Source organism: Pteropus alecto, unplaced genomic scaffold (genome assembly GCF_000325575.1).
Source record: "Pteropus alecto unplaced genomic scaffold, ASM32557v1 scaffold226, whole genome shotgun sequence".
In the NCBI taxonomy this organism is placed as follows: Eukaryota; Metazoa; Chordata; class Mammalia; order Chiroptera; family Pteropodidae; genus Pteropus; species Pteropus alecto.
This window is the reverse complement of record NW_006440132.1, coordinates 5783620-5807516: the sequence shown is the minus strand read 5'-3', so window position 1 is coordinate 5807516 and position 23897 is coordinate 5783620. Positions and strand designations below refer to the sequence as shown.

General features: G+C 46.2%; 1 protein-coding gene across 9 annotated transcripts in view; it reads right to left on the bottom strand.

Annotated features, from left to right (window-relative positions):
- Positions 1–11905: 11905 nt before the first annotated feature.
- TNC (tenascin C) overlaps positions 11906–23897 on the bottom strand; it is an 85657-nt gene continuing 73665 nt past the window's right edge. For all 9 annotated transcript variants that reach the window (XM_025050440.1, XM_006917096.3, XM_015593345.2 and 6 more), the window contains 7 exons: positions 23686–23816; positions 20314–20446; positions 18552–18703; positions 17665–17761; positions 16637–16798; positions 14160–14323; positions 11906–12358 (listed from right to left, as the gene is read on the bottom strand). In XM_025050440.1, coding sequence (XP_024906208.1) covers positions 12248–12358; positions 14160–14323; positions 16637–16798; positions 17665–17761; positions 18552–18703; positions 20314–20446; positions 23686–23816 — 950 coding nt within the window. In that variant the 3' untranslated portion in view covers positions 11906–12247. The remainder of the gene's footprint in view (positions 12359–14159; positions 14324–16636; positions 16799–17664; positions 17762–18551; positions 18704–20313; positions 20447–23685; positions 23817–23897) is intronic.

The window sequence follows — 23897 nt, the reverse complement described above, 5'->3', positions numbered from 1 at the left end:
ACTGCTACCTGAAAGCCTGTTGGCTGGGTTCTCAGGCCGGGCTCCAGCATCTTGACCACCTCGGCAGTGAGGTCTGAAATCTGAAGCTTTTCCATACCTCGTGCACCATCTGATCTCACAGGCTTGATCTTACATAGCACTGCTGATTCTCACTGGAACCGCGGTGAGCTTCCTCCTCAGCTTATTGAGCCTGAAGCTGAGCCTGAGACAAGAGCTTGGGAGGTGATCCCAGGATGGAGGAATGAGAGCGTGGACAGAGTGAGACAGGGGGGAAGGGAAGGCCGATATGTGCTGTGTGTCAGGTTCCCAGGGGGCCGATATGCGCTGTGTGTCAGGTTCCCAGGGGGCCCCCTGTGAGAAGGCATGCCCAATGTGCCTCAGGATTGTCTTGTAGAAGATGAGAGGCCTGGGATATTCCCCCAGAGCTCCCATCCCGCAGTGGTTGAGGGTGCCCAGGGACTCCCCATCTCTCACTTTGAAAATGTCCCTGGGTTAGATCTGAGCAGGCTTCCCGGCTCAGAGGAAAGCCTTGAGACAGACAGTGGGGAGACTTAAGAGCACATGCTTGAAGGATAACATGTCCACTGCAGCTGTACCAGCATCAAGGGTGACATGAGACACCAGAAGTGTCTGTTGAAGCTGTTTTACTTAGCAAGATTTTTCCCACTTTGGATTGTGCCCCGGATCACACTAATGGTCTAGGTTCAAATGTCACCTTCTCAGAGGGGGCTTTCCTGTATCCTCTCTAAGGGAGCCAACCTGTGGTTATTCCCACCTGTGATATTTTTCTTTCCATGAGCCTGCTCTGGCAGCCTGGCCAGTGTGGCTTAAGACCTACAAGTCCGTGAGTGTGTCCGGATGTTGGGATCTGTTTGACCACAAGCTGCACCAGACTTGGGCTGAGTCATTACCAAAGAAGCAGGTCAAGTTCCAATGCCAGTCTAGGAAGCAGGTACGAAAGAAGTGCTGAAACTTTGGTTAATTATCAGGTGTTGGGGTGGAAGACATCAGAGTCGAGTACAGCAAGCAAAGTAAGCAACTACCAGAAGATAACCAGGCAGCAGGAAGCGGGGACTTAGGAAGAGACTGGAAGGTCCAGTGTGATCTGCAGACAATGCCCGGCTGGCAGGAGGCTCTCTTGGGAGTGGACAAGGTGCACCTCCTGGTCCTGCTCCGCCATTTGCAATTCTCTGTATCTGGTTTCCGTTCCCTCAGTGTGGTCATGCCGACGATGTCATTAAAGTTTGGGAGAAGTGACGACTTTTGCGTATACCTCAATAAAGATGCATTTTTACCTGGCTGCAGCTCATTCCAAAATTGAAGGCAAAGGGATTTTAGGACTTGAAAGAGCCTCTGTTTTTGAGTCTTGATCCAAAGGGGAAGCAGCCTACAGTGGTCTCTGGAATTCTGGAGACTCTGGAATGCAGATCAGCAGGGTAGTACCTTTCATCGCCCATAATTTTTCAAGCCACAGTTGAGAGCAGCCACTTCTCCATCAGACCAGCTCAGCAGGACCAGCGGGCCTGAGTACAGTGTGAGTCACCCTCCAGACTGTGGTCTGGAGCTGGGGCTGCAGCTTTTTCCTTCGTCGTGACCTCACAATTCCTGTCTCGACTCTCCACGCTGCGGGAAAGGCGTCAGGTGAGCAAAAGCCAGGGGAGTGACGTGTCTACCTGGCTGCCAGAGGAAACATTAGTGTGTGCCCTTTCACCTAATGCATCTTTTCTTCAGTAACCCAGTTAGAACAATAAACAACCTCTTGGCTTTCATTGTTTCTATTGTCAGGTTCTGACGTTCCTGCTACTGGAACTTTAATGGTGGAAGAAAAACCAAATTTATTCCTTATCATTAAAATTACTGTCTGTACTGTGTGGCCTGGCTCCACTGCCAGCATTTGCAATGTATTAATTATTTCGCAGCCATTTTCAGGGTTCCTATATGATGGGGTTCTAAATTAAAGCATTCCATTTTAATCCTAATTGGATTAAATATGGTGCTTTCTCAATAATGTGTTTTGAAGTTACCTAACTTTTGTGTACCTCAGTCTCTCCTCTGTATAATGGACATATATTACTTATGCCATAAGATTTTTGTGAGGATTAAATGAGTTTCTACATGGGAAGCACTTTTAACAGTGCCTGACATATCCAGAGCTATTATAAGTGTTTGATATCATTTTTAGCATCATCATTCATTTAAAGATCGTGAATCTGGGGTGGGGGAAGTCTGGTATCGTTTTCAAACCAGGAAAGTTCAAATTGGGAATCTGTGTGAAATTTCACATTTTTAACATTCTTCTATCTTATCTTTTTGCAGAAAAATTTGCCATGATTTGTGGATTAAACACAAGGTAAAATTAAATTATTGAGATGAAAAAGAGACCCGAGAGCAATGGAAGGAACTAGAAGGAATAGACTGTATAGCGGACCTGGGCCGTGATGATTGGAGAAAGTGGATGATGGGTTTGTCCTTACTTTTTTTGCAGTGCGGTCAATGAGGGAACGTACTGGGTGACATACATTTCACTTCCTGATCACAGCATCAAGTATACATTCCTTTGCAAAAATAAACTCTTGGGTGGCAGAGAGGGGGGGACTAGACACGATAGGAGTTTACTATCGGATTCCTTTATGCATAAGCGACTTTGAGTACAGTTTACTGTGTCTGTATGTTCAGCTCTGCTAATGAAAAGCTGTTAAAGGTGTGAATTCTGTGAATCCCCTGGAAGATCTGGTAACTTTGCTTTTTTGGAGCTGACACAGCCAAACAGAAATCATGGTATGAACAACAAAAGACAAATACGAGTGTTAGCTGCCTCTCACCGTCAGCAGAGATATACTTAAATTTTAGATTTCTTTTCCGCCCTCTGCCTGAAACTCCTCCACTGGGCAGCTGCCTGAGCCCAAAGCACATGAACTCACCTGGCCGTGCTTCTCCCTTAGCTAACTGAGAGCGTGCATGTTAGTGTCATCTATGGACCACCAGGCAAATCGTTTACTCTGTGTGAAGTATGGTTCTGGGGAGCAGAAGGGGCATACCACACACTGAGCACCGGCCACTTTATGGGATACTTTGTACACATTATTGCATTTATTGCAATCATACAAGGCAGCTCTTATTATTTCTGATTTAGAGATGAAACTGTTTGAAGCTCAGAGAAGTTATGTAACTTAAGCAAGGTAATACGGCTGGCTGGTTCTGAAGCAGATCCAGAGCTGGAAACCATCGATTGCTTGATTGAGTCATTAATTTCGCTATCTTCTTACCAGATGCTGCTGATGCAGAGTTTGTTAAGAAATGATTCCTGCCCTCAATACACCCACAGTCTGGTCAGGGAGGCTGTTTCTTGACTCCATGTCTACTGGTCTTGTTATAATCAACCTCAAACTTTAGTATTAAAAACATGCATTATATGCTGTAAATGAAGCCATTTAAATTCCGTTCGAATGCTCTTGGTATTTAGATGAAGTAGGAAAAAGAATTACGTGGTGACTGAGATTGGAAGCTGAATGATAACTTCAGATCTCGTTCTACAGTTAAGCTCTCCTTTATGGAGAGGACACTTTACACAAGCCTCCTGTAACTTCCTAAGTGAAGGTTAGAAAGTACAATTTTGGTCCTGAGCAACCTCTTGCAGCCATGTGGTCCAGGAGGCAGTAAGATCCTGGCAGCAAGTCATGGCTGGAGCTGCAGATTTCTTTTTCTGTAAGGAGCTTGCTGTGGGGGAAACTAATTGAACCTAGAAGTTTTAAGAGGTTTAAGCTTTTGCTAGTTTGCAAGTATGGCTCCTCCCCAGCATGTCCCCTGGAGAAAGGGCTCTGTCTGTGCAGAAAAACAGTCAATAAGCAAAAATTTTATTTGGCCTCCTGTCTCCCCAAGGAGAATAACATCTGTGTTTTGTGGTTCACTGTTTCGCGGTTGCATTTAAGACTCAGGCTGGAGACTGAACACCTGGACCAGGAGCATTTCGGACACCTCGTATGAAACAACTGGCTGAAGCAGAGGTGCAGAGTAAGTCTATTTTGGGGCTGGAAGGGACATTACAACCACTGCTTTAAATGTGAAGCATTATCAAGACAGAGGACTCCTCCAATATCAGGTGTTCGCTGCTTCTATGACAGCCTGTTTGTCCTTTGGATGGCTTTGGTCATTGAAAGTTCTTTTCTTACTTGAGTGCAATTTGTTCCCTGGTAGATTTCACCAAGTTTTCTCTGTCACCCAACAGAATAAGTCTGCTCTCTCTCTTTCATGACAGACCTTCAGAGATTTTGAGACAGAGATATGTTCCTGCTTATTATCCCATTTTTCTCTCTCTAATGAGGCGGTATTTCTAGTCTTCTCATTATCCTGATCATCTAAATATGTGCCATCCTAAGGATGACAAATATATTAATAAGATGTATCAATTGAGTGTGACTCTGTTTTTACTGAGCTTGGTTGTGACCTTGGAATCTTTCTCAATAACTTCCAGGTAGTTATTATAAAGAGATCTTAATTGTGCAGCTACTGCGTTCAGGTGCTATGTACTTTAGAGGTGCGGTGTGAGCACAGAACAATCCGTGTCCTTGTGGGGCCTGTGTCCTGCTCGGGAGCTAACCTTGTATTGTACTGAGTTGAAGGCTCTTTGGTACCTTGGAGAAGGGCTTTCGGTAGAGAGAGATGCCTTTTCAAACTTGATTCTGAGGCTTTCCTGAAGGGTGTCCATGCAGAGGGTGGTCCTCAGCCGCCACTGAGTTGGGTGTACTGTGTCTCTCTCCCAAACCCCGTTCACACATCCGGGGCCTCTCCTCTGCTGAACTGCTTAGAAGGCCTCCGGTGCAGGGAAATATATACACAGGGTGGCTGAATGCCTCTGAGGATGATCCAGCCTCATTTTATACTGGGAAAAAACGGTGCTTTGGGGGAAAGCTCTTGAAGCTATAACTAGGTGAATCTAGTTCGGTGATGCTCTTACCATACCAAAATTCTCTCTGTCTCTGTCTCTCTCCCTATCATTTTAGGAACCTTTTAAAAGTTAATGCCTGTAAATAAAGGGTTTGCGAGGTCAGCTAATTTTGCCAATTTCCCATCAATCCTTGAGAAATGATGGTTTTCAGTGTTGCTCACTTCCCATCAATCCTTGAGAAACGATGGTTCTCAGTGTGGTGGGGTGGTAGGGCCTCTGTCCAAAACTGGAAGGATGCTCTGCAAGAGACCACATGTGTGGAAAGTACCTGGAGAAGTGATTTTGGTTGGACATCTACCATGTTCTATCTTTGAAATGACTGATGTTTATGGTGTTTTTCCCCTCTAAAAGTCCTGCTGGATTTTGCCTGCCTGGGCTGTAAGACAATTTCAGCCCATAGCCTGTCCCTCTCCAGGAGAGGCACCTGCCTGGGGAGCTCGATAGAGCAATTCTTTTGCTGTTTCTTTAAATCACACTGTTGGGTTCTGGCCTGTTGAGTGAACAGGAACCAAATTAGCATCCATACTGATTGCATGGCCGCTTTGGGAAAATCACGTCCTCTCTGAGTTTGTTTGTTCTTACTTAAAATGGTGATCTGGGAACAAGAGTTGACACTCGAGAAATTAAATAGAAAAGAAGGCGAGGATAATAACGACGGCTTGCCTCGCCCCCCACGTCCGGGCATGCATTGAGTAACTACTGAGAATGATGGAATAGGCTCTGTTCTAGGTGCTGGAGACACAGGAGCGGGGAAACACACATAAAGTCCCTGTTTTCACAGAGCTTGATTCTAGAAAACATGCAAATAAATAAGTAGACCAGTAGTATGTTCAGAGGAAATGTGTGCTATGGAGAAAAATAGAGAAGCGTACTGGGGATGGGAGGGCTGCGTGCGTGTGTGTGCTTATGTAGGGTGGCGAGGGAGAGTCTCGTGGAGAAGGTGAGACTGGGCAGTGCCTGAAGGAAGTGAGAAAGTGAGGCGTGCGTTGGGGGACAGAGGATGCTGGGGGAAGGGTCTGAGGCGAGAGAGTGCTCGCTGGGTTCGAAGAATAGCAGGAAGACCGGTGTGCCTAGATAATCATGGTGGGCAGCCTGAGGTCATAGAAGTATCAGGACAGATCATTCAGGGCTTTAAAGGCCACTGTAACACTTCGGGCTTTGCTCTAAGCCAGAAGGCAAGCTTTCAAGCAGTGGAATGAGAAGCTACGACTCAGCATTTCGAGAGGATCACTCCATAACTCTGGGGTTACTGACTGGCTCCAGGGGGCAAGCACTGGGGACACGGGACCTTTGACTTTGTCTTCAATGTTGCCCAAGCTGCTCAGGATAACCCGGAGTGATTGCCCTCTCAATCAGGCTTTAGAGGTGAAGAGAAATTAAAACGACAGGACGGCAGCAGGAACTAGTCTCCATTTCTAGATGTGCCTCACTCTGTGTGGGAAAGTTGAGCGGCTGGAAAGGAGAATAGAAGGGTCCAGGGACAAGCCAAAGGGACAAGCGCAGGACAGTAAGGGAGCGTGAGCTCAGCCTTCACAGCCAACAAGAAGGGAGTGAAAACAAAAGTAAATTAGTGGTGGAGCATTAATGCAGCGGATCCACGACACATGTTGGAGAAGGGTGGTGGTCCTTGCCAGGAGGTCCTTGAGAAATCTGAGTGGGGACTGGACACGTGGGCCAGAAACCCTGTCCCTGTCCCCCACGTTCCTATTCTCTCCCCTCCCCCCACCCCCATCCTAGTATACGTTTGCAAGGAGTGATAAGAGAGTTCCTGATTGTTGACAGATTTTCTGCAGCAGACAGGGAGACAAGAAGGGAGGAGGCCTGCCATGCCCTGGGCAGAGTGTGAGCTCCTTATGGACAAAAAAAGTAAAGTGGAGGTGAAGAAGGTGTTTTCTTGAAAGTGTCCTAGCCTGGGAGCTCAGCAGGCATCGCACATCCACATCCACACTTTCCCAAGGAGCTGGGCAGTTAGTGCCCTCCTAAAGCCGGGGGAGCCTGCCATCTGCTGGTTGACTTAAGTATTGTACCCAGATGCTTAGATATGGACAAACGTCCTTCAGCTAACTTAGAGAGACAAACCTATGTTGGCATTTGCTCCAGGCCAGGCACTGTCCATTTTCTCCTTAAGTATCACAAATTCTCATCATGGTAGGTCTTCTTAATTCTCATGTTTAGGGATACTCAGAAATATTAAGTGACTAGACCAAGGTCATTCAGTAATTGGAAAACTTAGGATTCAGTGACTACAAAGAGGATTACTTTGAAGAAGTCGTTATGATCACACCGGCTTTGCAAACTGTAAAGTGTTACGAGGGAATAGGCAGAGGGCAGGTGTTCTGCGTGTACTGATGTGAGAATGGATAAAGGAATAAGTGCGCAGATGGTGTGGGCTCAAAAGACTGAGGTGTTAGTCCCAGCTCTGGCACTTCGAGGGCAGTGAACTTGGGGGAAGTCATTTCACTGCTCTGAAACACACTTCTTAACCTATAACTGCAAATAGAAGGTGCTAATGTGAGAGCTACTTATTTTGAATGTGTGTGTGTGTGTGTGTGTGTGTGTGTGTGTGTGTTTCCTATAATGAAATCTATGTTCCAGTCTTGGCACTGGAGTGATTCTCAAGGGGAGAGACTTTTCCTGCTTCCTTTCTGAGCTTTCAATTCATCTTGGAGGTTCGCTTGGGGAGGGAGGAGCACAAGGGGAGTGAGCCCTCTGCTGGCCACAGATATACCACACCAGCTCTCATCCCGGCAGGGCGTACAGGTGAGGATCCCAGCACCCAAATGAGTCTAGAGGACACATTAGTGCAGAGTGAGATTTCTAAAGAGCAACGCTGATTATGTCACTCCTGCCCTAAATACCTTCAGCGATTCTCAGCTGCACTCCCAGGACACAAAGTCCCTGAGGCAAGGCCCTGAACCATCTATGCCCTTTACTTGTAGCCACAGCCTCCTCTTGGTGTCCCCACCGTCCTCATTTTAAGCACAGCAACCTCAAGGGAGCCTCTCCTGGCTCTGCCTCCCACCCTACCCGCATTCCAAGGAGCAATGCCCTAGTCTGCTAGTCTATAAGGCGCCACAGCCCTCCCAGCTCCTGGAATTAATGGGGGAGGGGGCTTGACTCCAGCTCCCCACATCCCTAATTAGCCTGGCCCAATTGAAATGACACCCGTATATAGGAAAGATCGCCTGTAGAAACAGAGGGCAGCTCAGGAACAGGGGCGTGGATGTGGAGACGTTCTCAGGAACCCAAAGTCCTATGGATTCTACCTTCTAAACATCTCTCAGCACCATATGCTGCATCTCCGGGACGCCACGTTTATGCAAGCCTCATCGCCTTTCATCCCACTCCTGCAGTGCCCTCCCCACAGGCTTCTCCTTCTAGCACCTCCCGGCCCAGGTCCAAACTTCCACAAAAACGATGGTTTTAAAAAGCAGACATGATTATAATAACCCTCCCCTACCCCTCCCACCCCCGCTTAAAATTCCTTAGCAGGTTTCCACTGCATTTAGAAAAAAGGTCAAAATCCTTATTCTGGACCACAAGAAGGTGCAGGAGAGGGTTTCTGCTGCCCTCTGTGCCCTTCTTCTTCCTGGGCCTCTGGCTTGCTTTGTGTGCAGCCCGGCGGCCTGAAGGTCCATAGAGATACTCTGCCTTCTGCCTCTCCTGCCTCCTTCACTGGCTAACTAACTCCCACTTAGCATTTAGATCGCGATTCAAACGTCCCTCCTCAGAGAAGCCTTCCTTGTCATTTCCATTAGACGTCCTCATCGTGTCGCTCACTTGCTTCCATAGCGTGCCCTCAGTTTGCAGCTACACGTTGGCTCGTCTCATGTAGGGGCTGTTGCCGGCCTCTCCCTGGCATGGAGGCTGCACGAGGTCAGGGCCACGGTTATTTTGTTCACTTAGTGCTGGGCATATGGGGGTGCTCAGCAGTAACTTTTAAATGGAAACGGAAGTGAGGCTTTTGGGAGAAGACAACCAATCAGCACAGCCCACAAGGAGCCCCGGATACTCTGGTGTTGGCAAGTCATGGTGGGAGGAAGAATGGCAAGCAGAGATGGGGAGAAGGTGGGATTGATTGCAGTCCCAAAGGACAGGGCCGTGTGGTAGACACTGTGAGCGTGGTGGTGTGGACATCAGCCAACATGCTCCTTGGTTTACATTCCTTGTTCAAAGTTAAAAGTCCCTCTCCAGGTATTTAATGGGCCAAGTCCAAGTTATATCCCATGCCCCCGGCTGCCATGGGGAGGAGGAAAGAGTATTTTCCTCTGTAGCTTTCATGGTGGGAGACAGGGTCCTCAGACAATGAGAAATGCTCCAAAACTAGAAAGGAGCTTGGAAGCTGGGAGGCCTTCAATGTCCAATGTCCACTATGGAGAGAGAGAGGTGTGCGTAGACATACTGGGGTAAGGCAAGCAGGCAGCTCCGCCAGTGGTACTGAGTGCCAAGTTAACCCCGAGATAGTAAGCGGGCCCATCAAAGTCCCCGAGGAGAGTTTAAGTAGAAAGACTAGGCGCGGGCAGGATGGGGGCAACCACTGGCCCAGCATGGTTCCCCTGGTCTAGCAGGAGCTGAGGTGCAGAGACCGAAGGGGCGCATGTGGGAGCAGTTATCTGAAACCTGAAGAGAGACTTGTGTGCAGACCGTCAACTGAGAGGCACCGTCACTGTGTTATGTGGGAAGCCGTCAGCCCACCATGATGCTATAGAGATGAAGCTGGAAACTAAGTGCCCTGACTACCTCCCTCACCCACACCTCCCCTTCAATCTCCTTCCTTCCGTGTCCTGCAAGTGCCGTTCATTTCGATACCTGGCTGGAAGCCTAAGGGCATGGAAGGCCATTGATATAATTCATAGAGGGCGGCTTTGATGTATACAGAGCAGGGAGAAGGGGAGGGAGTAGGTCAGGGATGGGCAAAGGGAAGATCAAACACCCTGGAAATTAATTTTCAATACAGAGCTCCTGAGTGCTTCATAGGAGATAGAATTGGGCTTGGACTTTGAAGGTTGAGTAGAATTTCAATAGAGCTTTCAAGATGGAAGAAGTTGCTTGAATAAAGCCACAGAGTCAGCAACTGGATTATCAGGTGTGTCTGAGAATTGCATTTTCAACCAGAGCATTGGACCAGAGCTCATGGTGCGTAGGCAGTTTGAAACCAGCTGTACACCATTGAATGTCAAGGCCTTGGCTTCTTCTGGGAGTACCCACAACTTTCCCAAGGCCAAGATTAAGGATACCTGTTTGATGTAGCTTCTTCAGCAATCAGAATTCGATTGCTGTGTAGCTTCTGGGGACACCTTACCAGCTTAGTTATGTCTATCTTTTTTAAGAAGGGATAAGACTAGAGCTCAGAGACTCCAAAGGCAGCAGCCACCAGAGGGTTAAGCCTCCCACTAAGCTTTGGTTGTTACAGGCCACCCATTTGTTTGGGTTTATGAAGCAAGGCGAGTGTTGCTATGGCTGAATTGCAGGCAACAAGTCTTATGATCTGAAACAGCAAATTGTGTATATAACATGACAGCATTTATTAAAGCATGATAAACTCAGCAGCACAGGATCTGGCCAGACCCATAAATTCCTCTGATCCTCACTTCTGAGCCATCACATTCCATTTGAATGAGGTCTATCAGCCCAAACATTTTCATTAAGTCAATTTGCTGAAAATTCCCGAGAATGAACTGGGACTTGCTCCTTGCATCCCCTCTAACACTCTTGTTTTAAAGAGAAATGTGTAATGTGTGGTTCTGACACATACTTGCTGGGATCTGCTCTGCTGGGCTGAGTTCCCTCATGTCACTAGATGTATTCAGGCTGAGGCTGGGGGACACCGGACTCTCTTTTTTTCAGGGGGCTTTGCCTAAGGGAGAAGAAGCTATTCCTAATAGACATTCTTTCCAGTTCTATGAGTTTTGGATTGTAGGAGCCTGGTGAAGGATCCAGTTGAACTTCCTCATTCTGCAACCTGTACTTTGTCACCATGGCACACAAAGTCCGGGGCCTCGGGGAGAGCAGGAACACTAGGGCCAGAAGGCCAGAATTTAAGTCCTAGTTTTACTATTAATTAGGAGTGTAGCCACGAGCAAGTCATTGCACTTCTATGAACCCCAGTCCATCTTATGTAAAGTAATAGTGCCTGACATATATGCCTGGCACTGTGCTAAGGGTCTCATAGGGATGGCATCACTTATTTTTCACAGGAATGCTGTGAAATTAAGAAGTGCGAACATCCTCATTTTACTGATGAGGAAACTGAGGCACAGAGAGACAAGGGAACTAGGGAATGGTGGAGCCAAGATGTGAACTCAGGCGGTTCTGCCTCTGGGTTTTTTTTTGGTCCTCACATGATAACAATTCTCACCTCACCTACGTCACTAAATTGTTAGGCGATTACATTGGAAAATGGGTATAAACATCTTTCAAACCATAAACTATTAGTCTTGGAAATGTTGAGCAAGAAGCCGAATCTTAAGTTGTCAGCTTTTTCCAACTCTGTTCAACTTTCTTCAAAACAGTGGTTCCCTCCCTTCCAGCCTCTCCTGTCTCCCTCCTGCCTCCCCTTCCACTCTGCCTACCCCTCTCATCTTTCCTTTCCAGCGTTCCCGCCTTGTTCGAATACATCGGCTTTGGTGGAATTCCAGCTCAACGATGAAAGGCAAGACAACAGACAAATTTAAAAGTACTTGTGCTTTTATTAAAAAAAAAAAAAAAAAATACAATCAGGTACTGTCCACATGGATTTTGGAAAGGAAGATCTCTTTAAAAATCCTTAGTTTGCATCATCATCATCATCATCATTATTATATTAATAATATTAATTATATCCTTAAAATCGAAACAGTATTGCTTTTCTGGTTTCTTTTGTACGAAATGTAAAAAAAGGGGACGGCTTCCAATGACACACAGTGAATCACTGCTAACAAAAATAATGATAATTAATTATACAGCTTTGTGTAAAATACAGCTGGTTCTAAAACAAACTACCGCTGTACAGCCTGCCCCTCCCCCATGCCCAGAGCTACCCAAGAGAAGGAAACTGTTGTGATTCTGTCACTGGAAGATTTTTGCTGATTCAAACAACAAAACAGAAACCTGTTGGAGACCGTTGTCTTTGGTGCGAAGGAAGGACTCGCAGAGTGGGGAGGCCAGTGCCGCCACCATCGGCCCGGCTGGCCCGTGGTCAGCGCTAACTCCTGCCCAATGCCCAGGCGTGGCTTGATGGTTGGGTGGGTTGTACTGACACTTTGGTAAAATTATTTTCTTTCTCTGGACCCTACTCCTCTCTCGCCCAGTTGTCCCTGGAGTTTATGCCCGTTTGCGTCTGCCTTCGAGATTTCGGAAGCTGCTGGGTCTCACCTTCATCTCAGCAAACTGAATGGAATATTCGTGACCTTTCCAGTGGAACCAATTAACACCCTGTGAGAAAGAGAAGAAGTCCAGGTTGGTTTCCATTAGGCAAGGTGATCACTGACCAACTGCTGTTTCGTTGACGGAGCGAAAGGAGTTCTGTTTCGATTAGACTGTTTGGTAGTTCACAGCTGTCTCTTGCCTCTCCATCTATTGAGGTGTGCAGTGAAAATTTTCAAAGGGGCTGTCTCTATCTGACTTTTTTTTTTTTTACTTTTAGTCAGAAGCCACCTGATTTTGCAATCTTTTTTTTTTTTTTTCTTTTAATTTTACCGTCTTGAAACAAATTGGTGGCTGATGAAATTTGCCGTCATTAAGAGTAGGCGCTAAAGGAATTCCGGTCATGACTGGAGGTTATAGACTTGAGTAGCTACATGCAGGGGAATCTATAACTCATGGGGTTTCTATGGAGTACTTTCATGGGGGTTGGTATGGAGTGGTAGAAAGAACATAGGTGGAACACACACTTTACAACTTAAGGCTGTTACTTGAGAGATAAATGGTCTTGAACAAGTTATCAAAACTTTGCGGGCCTCAGTTTCACTTTTTTTTTTCTTTTCCCTTAAATTCTAATAATGTCAACCTTGAAAGGATGTTATGAAGATTAAATAAGTTTGTAAGGGAGCTATCACAGTGCTGGGCACATAGTATGTTCTCAGTAAATATTGCTTTTAAGGAGAAATATCCTTAAAATTTTGGCCAAAGGTTTTCTTCCAGAAAAGACGATATTTGAGTCTGGGCTTCCTAGTTCCACGTTTGACCTTTTGGCAGAGTCTACAGATGGTAGACTCTGCACATCGAACCCCACAAGGCCCCTTGTCCCAATAGGGGAGGGGGTTAGCTTCAGAGAGTGCTCTTGTGAGGCCACTACCCCATTCTTGGCCCCTCTTCTATTTAAGCTTGGAGAGGACCTATCCATGAAGAAGTAAATGGCTGGTGAAATCGAGAAAAAAATAGCGACACTTTATTTGATTCTCTTTTTTTTGCGGCGGGGGCGGCGCATATATTGATATCGGGTAGTCTCTGAGTCTGACAAGAAGGTGGGATTTGAGAAAAGCTGGCTTATTTCACAGGCAAATAAGTCTGTAATTCCTAGTTATGGGGAGATACTGTCGCCTGACAGCTTCATTCTTGTGCTGCCTTCCTCTCTCCCATTCTTCCCTCTGCTCGAAGCAAGCCCCCCCTTGTACTATGCTGGAGACTGAAGCCAGAGAGCAAAGTGACTTTGCAGAACCCACACAGCGACAGGAGCAAGCCAGATCTAGGTCCGGGCTCCCATACCTCCTTGGTGGCCTCTTACATCATCTACTTCTTCTTTCAAAATTGGAGGGAAGGAAGGAAAAAAGAAGTTTACTTTTGGCATGTAAATTTTTTTTTTTTTCAGGAAGATTTGGTATTGCACTGGTGTGAGGGGACAAGGCAGCAAAGGTGATACAATAATGCTCAGAGTGGAAGTGTAACTGAGGCAACTTAGTAAGTTGGAGAGAAGCCCCTGCTTTCACCCCTGGGTGGCATGGGCTCCATTTTATCTGCTTTCTTTCCGGGGTTCAGGCAAAGATTTTGTTTGGTTTGGAATTCACTTGACCAGTAGTTCTCCTCGGGATCTTCAAGAATTCACATGTGCTGTTTCTATGACTTTACCTGACCTGCAGTGTCACTAGGGTTTCTCCTTGCCCTGATGGGAAAAATCATGTCATGGGCCTGTGCTTCCTGCTTTGTAGCCTCGGCCACGATGGAGGGGCCAATTTGCTCTCCCATCATCCCCAACCAGCTTTTCAAGCCTGGTCCTGAGCCCTCATTGGCCACTCACCTGACTGTGGTTATTGTCCCCATATCTGCCCATCAAGTTGACACGGTGACAGTTCTTGTACCAGAAGGCTCCCTTGTAGGACAGAGCACAGTTGGTGATGGCCGAGTCTGTGTCCTTGTCAAAGGTGGAGAAGGGCCTGCCATTGTGGTAGGCCATCGAGTCACCTGGGAGAGAGAAAATATAGATCTGAGAAATCCCAGTTGGAGTTTCCTGTGGGTTCTGAAAGGCAGAACCAAGGGTAACAACTGAAAGGTCCTGGGGTGGGAAGGCCTCGAACTCTGGACCCAGATTTAGGATCATACATAGGACTGGATGGGACATGAGTGTCACCTGAGGATTCATTTCTGATAGAAGCAGCCTAATGTTGTAGAAAGAGGGCTGTGGAGGCTTCAGAGGATCCATCTTCAAGTCCCATCTCTTTCACTCCTTAGCCATGACCTTGCACAAGCCAAGCCTCTTGCTGAACCTCAGTTTTCTCATCTATGAAATGGAACTAGAACATTGATTCTATTCACCTCAGAGTGCTGTTAGATAGGGAGGTATATGCTAAGCAGGTAGAGTGTTGTGCAAATAGTTACGATTGCTGTTATTTTTATGATATTCTTGCATTTCCTTTCCACAAAGGAGCTCAGAGAGTAACATGAGAAACCTGCATGTAAGAATGGTGCACTTTCTTCGAAAGCACAGATATTCAGAGCCATCCTTAAAAACACACCCTTTAGATATTAGATGTCACCGAGTAGCCTATGCATCATATAATTAATTTTCAAAGTTTTCATGGGGCCAGCGTTCCCTGATTCGTAAAGAGCCCATTTATAGATCATGCTAAGTGGGAATCTAGTTTGTAATTTAACCCACCACATTTTAGGAACATTTAAGTGCCTTTTCTTTCTGTGGCCCCTCACCCCCAACCCAGCCAGTGCTATGCATAAAAATGTAAAGATGCCTAGGCTTTCTCCCCTGATATTTGGAGCAAGCTGTCGGAGGGACTCAGATGCCTTTTTAACTGATGAACTGCCAAGAGCAAGAGCATGGCAGGGAGACATTGATAAACAAGAGGCTCTCCTGCAAGGGTTATCTTGGTGAAGGGACCCGTCACAGCGCATTCTGTCATTGGAAATAGAGAGAGACGGGTGGAGGTTCACTCATTCTTGCTGCTCAGTCAGTGTCTTTGTTTGCCATGTAACTTATCCTTCTTGCCTGAAGCCATCTCAAGCAAAGAGGTATTTATTGCCAGGTAATAAAATGTCAGAATTCTTTGAGGGTTGCAAGAATGAAAACAATTTTCGCCCCTGGGTCTCTCTCTTCATTACCAGACTCATCTCTAAAGAGCTGGGTCTCTCCTTTGACTGAGCCTGGCTTTTGATGCACATTTGTCCAGAGACTTTTTTTTTTTTTTTAACATTAGAGATATTTTCTTTCAGAGATCAGAGAGGGTGGGAATGTACCATAGCATCTCTGTCTTTTGTTTTCATACATGGAACTGAAAGCCACCCAAAGTGGGCATGGGTGGCATGGAATGGTCATACTATCAGACCTGATCCCCGCTTTTTACCAAGAACACCTGTCTGAAGCCAGGTTTGCCCCCCTGCCCACCTTCTACAAGCTGTTCCACTTTGAGCAAATCATCAGACTTTTCCGAGTCTCGATTTCCTCCTCTGTATAATAGAGCGATATCTTCCTGAGATAGTTTTTGTGAGAGTTCAATGGGAGTAATGCATGAGAAATATCTGAAAAAGAGGATGCTACTTAGTAGGCCTGAATGAATATTGTTTCCTCATTTATCACTCCTCTGATGTGGAGCCAGAAAACCAGATAACGTCCACTTCAAGTGAAAGACATCTTCAAGACCTGAACTAGGTTATGCAACAGACAAGGAACAAAAGGGCTGCTGAAGAGGTGGCGAGCTTCCGGTCGCAGGGGTACACAGGCCGAGGCTGGGCGACCACATGGCAGGGATCTTAGAAGAGATGATGGAGTGGATTATTTGCTACTCAAAGTGCAGTGCACAGACTAGCAACACCACCAACAATGGCATCAGCAGGCAACTTGTAAGAAATGCTGCATCTCCATATGTCAGCACCTGCATGTTAACAGTATTCCCTGGGGGTCATATGTACACAACACATTGAGAAATACTGGATCAGACAGATTTTAAGGCCCCTGAGAGGCTGTTTTTCTATCAGTCTAAAACCGATGTCTAAAAATGGATAAAAAGACATATTTTTTAAGTGATGGCAGCTTCAAATCAGTCCTGATTGTCCTGATTCCCAACCTACTCTGTTTCAGTGACTAAACTATCTACCCAACTCTGTTTGGTTGCAGGTCTTCTGGATTAGCATCCAGTATGGATTCAAATAATTGTTGATCTAACAAATGGATGGATTAATGAAGTAAGGAATGATGAATGGAAGGATTAGCTGAAAACACAAGAAGGCTGTGTGGTTTTGAAGGCTCTAAGCGCAGCTGCCCCATACCTGCTGTCCCACTGTATCCTTCCACCTTCAGCTTGTAGCGAGTCTTGGCATCTCCCACGCTGAACCTGTCGTAGACGGCGTATGCTGTCTTCCCATGGTCCCGCAGGTCTACCCGGAGCTCGTACTGCCCTTGGGATGTGATTTTGTTCAGGTTGTCCAGCCCTGTGGATGACAGGCAAGGGTTGATGCAGAAGCACAAGTGACTGAAGCCATCGTTTCTACTCCACCCTGTAGGAAAAGTGGCTGGGCATACTCTAAGGAGGGTTGTGTGACATGGACCCAGGTTGCAGCTAGGTTGGCTCCTTGCCAGCTCAACACCAAGCAAAATAGATTGTTCCTGAGTCTCAGGTCAAATCAGATTGATATCTTTGCCCTGCCAACCTCCTAGTGTATTGCAAAGATCAAAGGAGATAAGCTGGAGAAAGCACCTTATAAATACTAAAGCTCATTACAAGAGAAACGAAATGGATGGTAATGGGATAGACATCCTGCAGCTCAGGCACTGGTGCGTAGAACAGTGTCCTGGGCAGATAGGTTGTTAAAAAGTGTGTTGTGTGGCTGGACGGCTGGTGGCATTGTACAGCTGGCTTGGGAGATTTCAAATTGCAGCTCAGCTGCTTACAGCATTGGACAGATTCCTCTCTGAGGCTCTAATTTCCTATGTGCAAGATGGGAATTTTGTACCTCGCTGGGGTGCTAAGAGGTTGTGGCTCCGAAGAACCCATCTCAGCTTTTGGAGTCAAGGACAGAAGAGCAAATGGCATCAGTGAGGACAATTCTACAAACAGTTCAGTTTATGTCTGAAGACCTGGCTGTTGGCTCTCCCTTGATTAGATTTTTATTTTTAATGCCCTAAAGAACATTTAAAGCCTTTTTCATTGAAAATTTGATATTCTGTGTCTACTACTAGAGCTATTGTTTCCTTCTAACCCATCTCTCTCTCTCTCCCACAGGTTGCTGTGGGTTAGGACAAATGACAAAGAGGGCAGCAATAGCCTTTGGGACACAAACATGCCGCGCTGCATTACCGAGCCAGAATTCTTCTCTGCGGTCCCCAAACCCAGCGGCATATGCTTTCCAGTTTCGATAGAAATCCTCATGTCCGTTTTTGCGTCTCAGGAACACCTATAAATATAATCAGTGAATCTGGGTGCATGTGAGCTATTGAAAGAAAGAGAAGGCATCTTTCTGAGAGGAAGAACATTGGACTGTGGGAAAAGCACCAGTCCCCACCTCCGTCTGTCACTAATTTGCCACATAATTCTGGACGGGTCACCTCCCCTCTTTGAGTCTTGTGTTCTCACCTGAAGAATAGAGACTAAAAATACCTCCCAGCTCTGAGTCCTAATGATGTGTCAATGTAGATTCATCACTTGAAACAAATGCATAGCTGTGGTGCAGGCTATTGATAGTGGGAGAAGCTGTGCATGTGATGGTGTATGTGGGAACTCACTGCACTTTATGCTCAATTTTGTTGCAAACCTAAAAATGCTCTAAAAAATAAAGTTTATTAATGAAAAAAATTCCTTCCCAGCTTGTATGGTAATGTGGTTGAAATAATTCACATAAAACTCTTAGCACAGTGCCTAGAGGGTAGCAAATGCTAATTAATGTACATAATGGGTTCCATGATCCATTTTTATGCATCACAGAGCTGAGGATCAGATGAGATAAATTACAAAATAATTCTTTTCTTTCTTTTTTTTTTTAAAATTTTTTATCCCCAGCTTCTTCATTCTTTTGTTTAAGAGATAATCCCTGAGTGTCCCCATGTGACAGGCACTATCTTGCAAAACCTCATGCACCTTGGGGTCAGAGTGCAGGGGGAGGACCTCCACACCTCCTGCCCCGGCTGTGCCCTCTGCCCCACTCCCCCATGCCTGAGAGATCTGGGGTCTGTTTTAGCGATACTCACGATCCATCCACCCCCGTCTGAGGTCATGTCACAGAAGACCTCCAGAGCCTGCTCCTTATCACCATTGAGATAAATGATGTAGAGGCCAGAGGTTGTGTCTCCATTCAACATTGCCTGGGAGCAGTCCTTGGGGAATGGGTACAGGAGTCCAACTGAGGATAAAAAGGAAGAGTGACTCCATTAGAGCAGGAGGACTGGGTAGGAGCTTGGCAATTTCATTAGTTAGAGGACTCACCCTCTTTGGGCCTCTGGGCCCTCGTATGCGAGGTGGGGACAAAGCCTATTTTGCAAGACTGCAATGAGGCATACAAAGGACCCATCTAGCTCAGTCCCTTATACTGATGGAAGCCACCAATGACGTCAATGGGAAGAGCTAAGCTGCTGTGAGGGGCATGTGTCAGGTTGGCCTTGTTCTACTTGGAGCAGCCAGGCAGCACCCTATGAACACCCAGGTGCTGGCCAGGATGGCTGAGTCTCTGGCACCCAGGGGGTGGCTCATTATCGCTCAGAGCACTCTATTAGGCTGGATGCATCTCAATGTCTTCAGAGGATTCCGAAACGGACAAGGGTTATCGTCCTGAACTTTCCACTTCGTTGCCTTGGAACTCCGGGGAAGGTATTTAACTGTCCTGAGCCTGGGAATCTTGGAGAAAACAAGAATGCCTGGGGAATTTCCAAGTGCAATAATGTGATGCAAAAAATAAAAAGCTGATAGAAATGGACAATTTGGGGGGCTGCGCTTAGCAGATGGGACAAAGAACTGACAGTTATAGCAATTTTTTTCTCTGATCTGACCTCCTCATGATGCTTTACCTTCACCTGAGGTTGTATCATTAGCTGGTTTTTTTTTGTTGTTGTTTATTTCATGGTCCTAGTCTGAGAACAACTTTAGGGCACACTCATGTTTTTTTGCGCTTCCAGCACCTGGTTTAAGGCAAAGAGGTACGTTTGCCTCTGCACCTCCCTCAGCAGGAGTGTGCAGAGTGACTAGAGTGAAATGTGAAGGGCAGGACGCGGCTCTGGGACATGCTCTGTGTGGCCCAGGCTCAGGGCTCTCCATAGCTTGACTCTTCCCTTCCTCAGGAATGGATGCTTCCTCTTATTCACCAATGGAACACCTTGCGTGTTTGCCATCTGCAGAAGACACCCAGTGGTAGGGTGCAGGGTGGTCCCCTTGTCCCGGAATGCCCGAGCCCAAAGCTGACTCTAATGCATGATGTGGCCTTGGGCAGGTCATTGAGTCTCTGGGAGTCTCTGTTTCCCCAACAAAAAACTGGGCATGATAATCCTGGCCCCTCATACCAACTCTGTTGGAGGACTGTTTGTGATTTTGAGTATGGATGAGCTTTGTAAATGCTGACATGCCGAAGAAGAAAAAAAGGGACCCTGAGCTTATAATGAGCCTTGACAATGGGCCACACAATGACTGAGAGTTCAAAGACAATACAAGGATCCTCATGAGGTCCTTGGGAAGAAGGGATAGTTATTAATCCCATTGCATAGATGAAGAAACTGAGGCTTGTAGAATGGCAGTGACTTCCCTGAGTCACACAGAGCAAGTGGTGGAGATGGGGACTGAATTCAGATGTTCTCACTACTGATCCTCCTTCCCTTTCGCCATGAGCCCTGTTATCTCCTGCACCCACATTCTTCAGACTTTGATTCTTTTCAGAGATTTGATGGGAAAATGTAATGTAGAAGTCAGAGGAGAAGTGGAAGTTTAGTTCGGCTCACAAAGCTGGCTGCTCCCTGAGCCCCTTACCTGTGGTGAAGACGGTCTGAACCAGCTTGCTCCTCAGGGGCCCGTTCAGTGCCTGGACCTTGGCCGTGTAGTGAGTGGATGGGCTCAGCCCCGTTAGGCTGTAGGATGTCGTGTCTGGACCCACAATGACTTCCTAAGGGTGGGAGAAAGAATATAACAGCTTTTGGCTACATTAATCTTCAGGGTATGATGAATTCATTCATTCACCCATCCACTTATTTATTCGTTCAACAAGAATTCACTGAGTCCCACTCTGTGCCTGGCTCCATGTTCACCGCTGGAATGTCAAAGGCGGGAAAAATGCAGCATGAGCAAAAGTCCTGATGTCAGAAGAGGCAGACTGAATTAAAATAATATGAAGAGGCAATGACATACCTCAACCACTCTTGGCTTTTGGTGAGGGAGTGGTAGAAGAGGTGGGCACAGACCAGATTACCAAGGGCTTTAAATGCCAAGCTATGGAATTTAAGGTTTATTACTATAAGAAATGGAGATTCATGAAAGGATTTTGAACAAGAGAATGACATGAACCCAATTTAATCTGGGAGCAAGATGAATCACACAAAAGGCAAAAGGTTTAGAGTTTGAGACAGTTATGTCAGTGGGCCCCTGGTATGGCTCTTTTTCACAGCCTTTTGGGAAGCTTTAAAACAGTATCGTGCCTAGGCTCCATCCAGACTGAATGCATCAGAAGAGCCAGAAGTGGGGCCGGGCCAGGTGCATATTTAAGAAGCTCCCCAGATGATTCTGGTACACAGTGTGGGATCTCTTGAGTCAGGAGATGATTACAGTGCCCAGAGGCCTGGCACGATGAGGGCTGGAGCTGACCCAGCATATCTCCTTTCCTGAACAGGGACACCCAGGACAGGCGGCGTGTGCAGCTGCTGTGAGAACGATTCTAACTGTGCTTGCAGTTTGTGGCTGGTCACCATGCTGCTATCTGGAGGGGGCGATAGCCTTCTGTTTGCAGGAAATCCTCTTCCTCTTCAAATCCTCTTTCTAGCTTCGAATGTGCGTGAAATCGCCTTTTAGCCAATGACCTTGGTGTCTGAGATGGGAATTCAATCTACATCCCTAGCTAACCAAACACAATAGTGCTCTCTACAACCTGCAGACTCAGCCGACTGGATTTAGGCAGCAACGAGTCAGTGTGGAGGCTCCTGGAATGTCCTCCCCCATCCTCAGGACTCGGCAGGTGAAGTCGTCCTGATTTTTCAAATGGGGGGAGTTGAGTTTCAGAGAAGGTAAGAGACTTGCTCTCTCTCACTCCATGATTTGTTGGTGGCAGAGGATGGTCTTGCATCCTGCCTATCAGCCTCTTGTCTAGGACTCTTCCTCCTATACCATGCTGATTTTCTTGAGTGAAACACAGAAAGCTGGGGATCGAACATGCAGGAAAATAAACCTGTGCTCATTTGATACCAGTAACACAGTGACCTTTGTGTGACCCACAGGTCTGGGCCTTGGGGAAAGATCAGGTACAAAGCTGGGTTCATTGAATTACTCGGGGATACAGTTACCTATCAGTTCTCTAGGCCGCTGTGCAGTCATTTTCCAGGCAACTGAGATAGATCGAAATGAGCCTCATGGTTTCTGGTAAACACTAAATCCTAGAACGCCTGCCCAGGAAGGGACATTAGAGTTTGGTGAGTCCAATGTATTCATTTTATAGTCGTGAACACTGACACCCAGAGAAGGTAAGAGATTCGCTCTAGTTCATACAGCGAAATGGGTCATTCATTATTATACGGACTCCAAGAAGGGCTGCTATAGGAAATGTGTGTCCACTTCTGGGTAAGCATGGCAGGCTGGGCATGCCCGTTTATCTCTACTCACTTCTGATGCCCACTGACATGAGAGCAAAGGGATAGAAAGTACAAACCCACAAAGATGAGGAAAATGGCAGAAGAGACAGAAATGAGCATGTAATGTCAACAGAGTCTTGAAAGATGGAAAGCGTATGGTGCAGTGACAACTGAGGGGGCAGAATGGAGAAAGCTGGGGGCTAACTAAGCGGGCAGAGCCAGTCAGAGGCTGGCTGATGAATGCCCGGAACTCAGCAAGTTCAGGAATGGAATATGTACCACAGCAAAGATGCCTTAGAAGGTCAGTGTGGGGCATGGCTGAATAAAAGTTTGTTTAAAAGCTTTGTCTAGGAAACAGATCCCCAGTCCACATGACAGTCCTTCCTAGTTCAGATGTAAAGCTGAGGTTTACTCTCTGAAAAAGTCAAGCAAGAAGAGGCTATGGGTTCAAACCCATTGGGCCCAGCTGCAGGGAAGGCCGAGGTGCTATACTGGACACCGAAGAAGTGAAGGTTTGCACATATGGGAGTCTTCTGCAGCTACGCTCCTGGCAGCCTGGTTTGAAGGAGTCGGAGGGTCCTCTAGGGAGACTGTTTAGCTCAAGTAAAGGCTTACAGCACTGACATTCACTAGTCTCCCACAAAAATTGCTGGGACTCACCCAGTCACTCTATGGTGAGCCCCATCATTGACGAGCCCTATCTATGTGATGGAAACTCCCAATCGGCTGTTTTATTCTTGGCTGCAGGACCAACAGAAGGACCAACAGACGAGGGTGGAAGTCTCCAACATGAAAGATGGAGAGCTAAACCAAACCAACCAGTGGGGAAAAAAAAATAACTTGGAAGAAACACTATGCAGTGGAAGAATAAAAGAACAATAATATATATTCTCATAGATAAAGAGAAGATGATGACAAAACACAAACAATAAGCTAGAAACAGATGATCATGCAGAGAATAAGTAAAAGATCTTGGAGATATAAAGTATGATGACCAAAATTTAAAATTCAGTACCAAGTTTAGAAGGTTAAGTTTTGAAAATCTTTCACTTGTGTGAAGGTCTAAAGTTATATCAAATTAAAAAGTAAAAGAAAAGAAGTTCAAGGGTAGAGAATGTAAATAATATTAACAATTTCTGTAACACTATTAACAGTTGATAAGTTTGACAGTTGACGTGATAAGAATGTGGTGATATATATCTGAATGCATAATGGCATGATGCCATCTGGGAGGTAATTTACATGGCGAGGATGAAGAAGAAGCCTTTGACCTTTACTCAATAAAATATTAAGGGACCAAGATTTCAGTTCCTAAAATGTCCTCAAGTCTTGAAGCAGTGTTTTTGACCTTGGCTGGCTATCAAAACTGGAGTCTAATTAAAATGAGAGAGGCTGGAGCATATGATTCAGAAAGTCTGGCATGGCATCCAGTCCCTATTAGTTATTTTTTTTCAGCTTCCCAGTTGCACTGAGGTAGAGAAGCACACCCAGATGATTCTTCCCTACCTTGAGGATCATGTAAATGTTTCAGCTAGCCCTGGGAAGTTGTTTATATACTTCAAGATACCTTGACTGTACCATCCACGGATTCATATACCAATAGGTAACCGGTGACAGATGCTCGGGGAGGTTGCCAGGAGAGGAGGGCAGTTTCTGACTGAACCTCAGTAGCTGTCAAATCTCTAGGAGAATCGAGGTCTGGAGAAGATAAGACATTACATATCAAACAAGTCAGCAAGTGTAAGACAAAGATCCCAGGCTGGGCATCAGGAGGCCTGG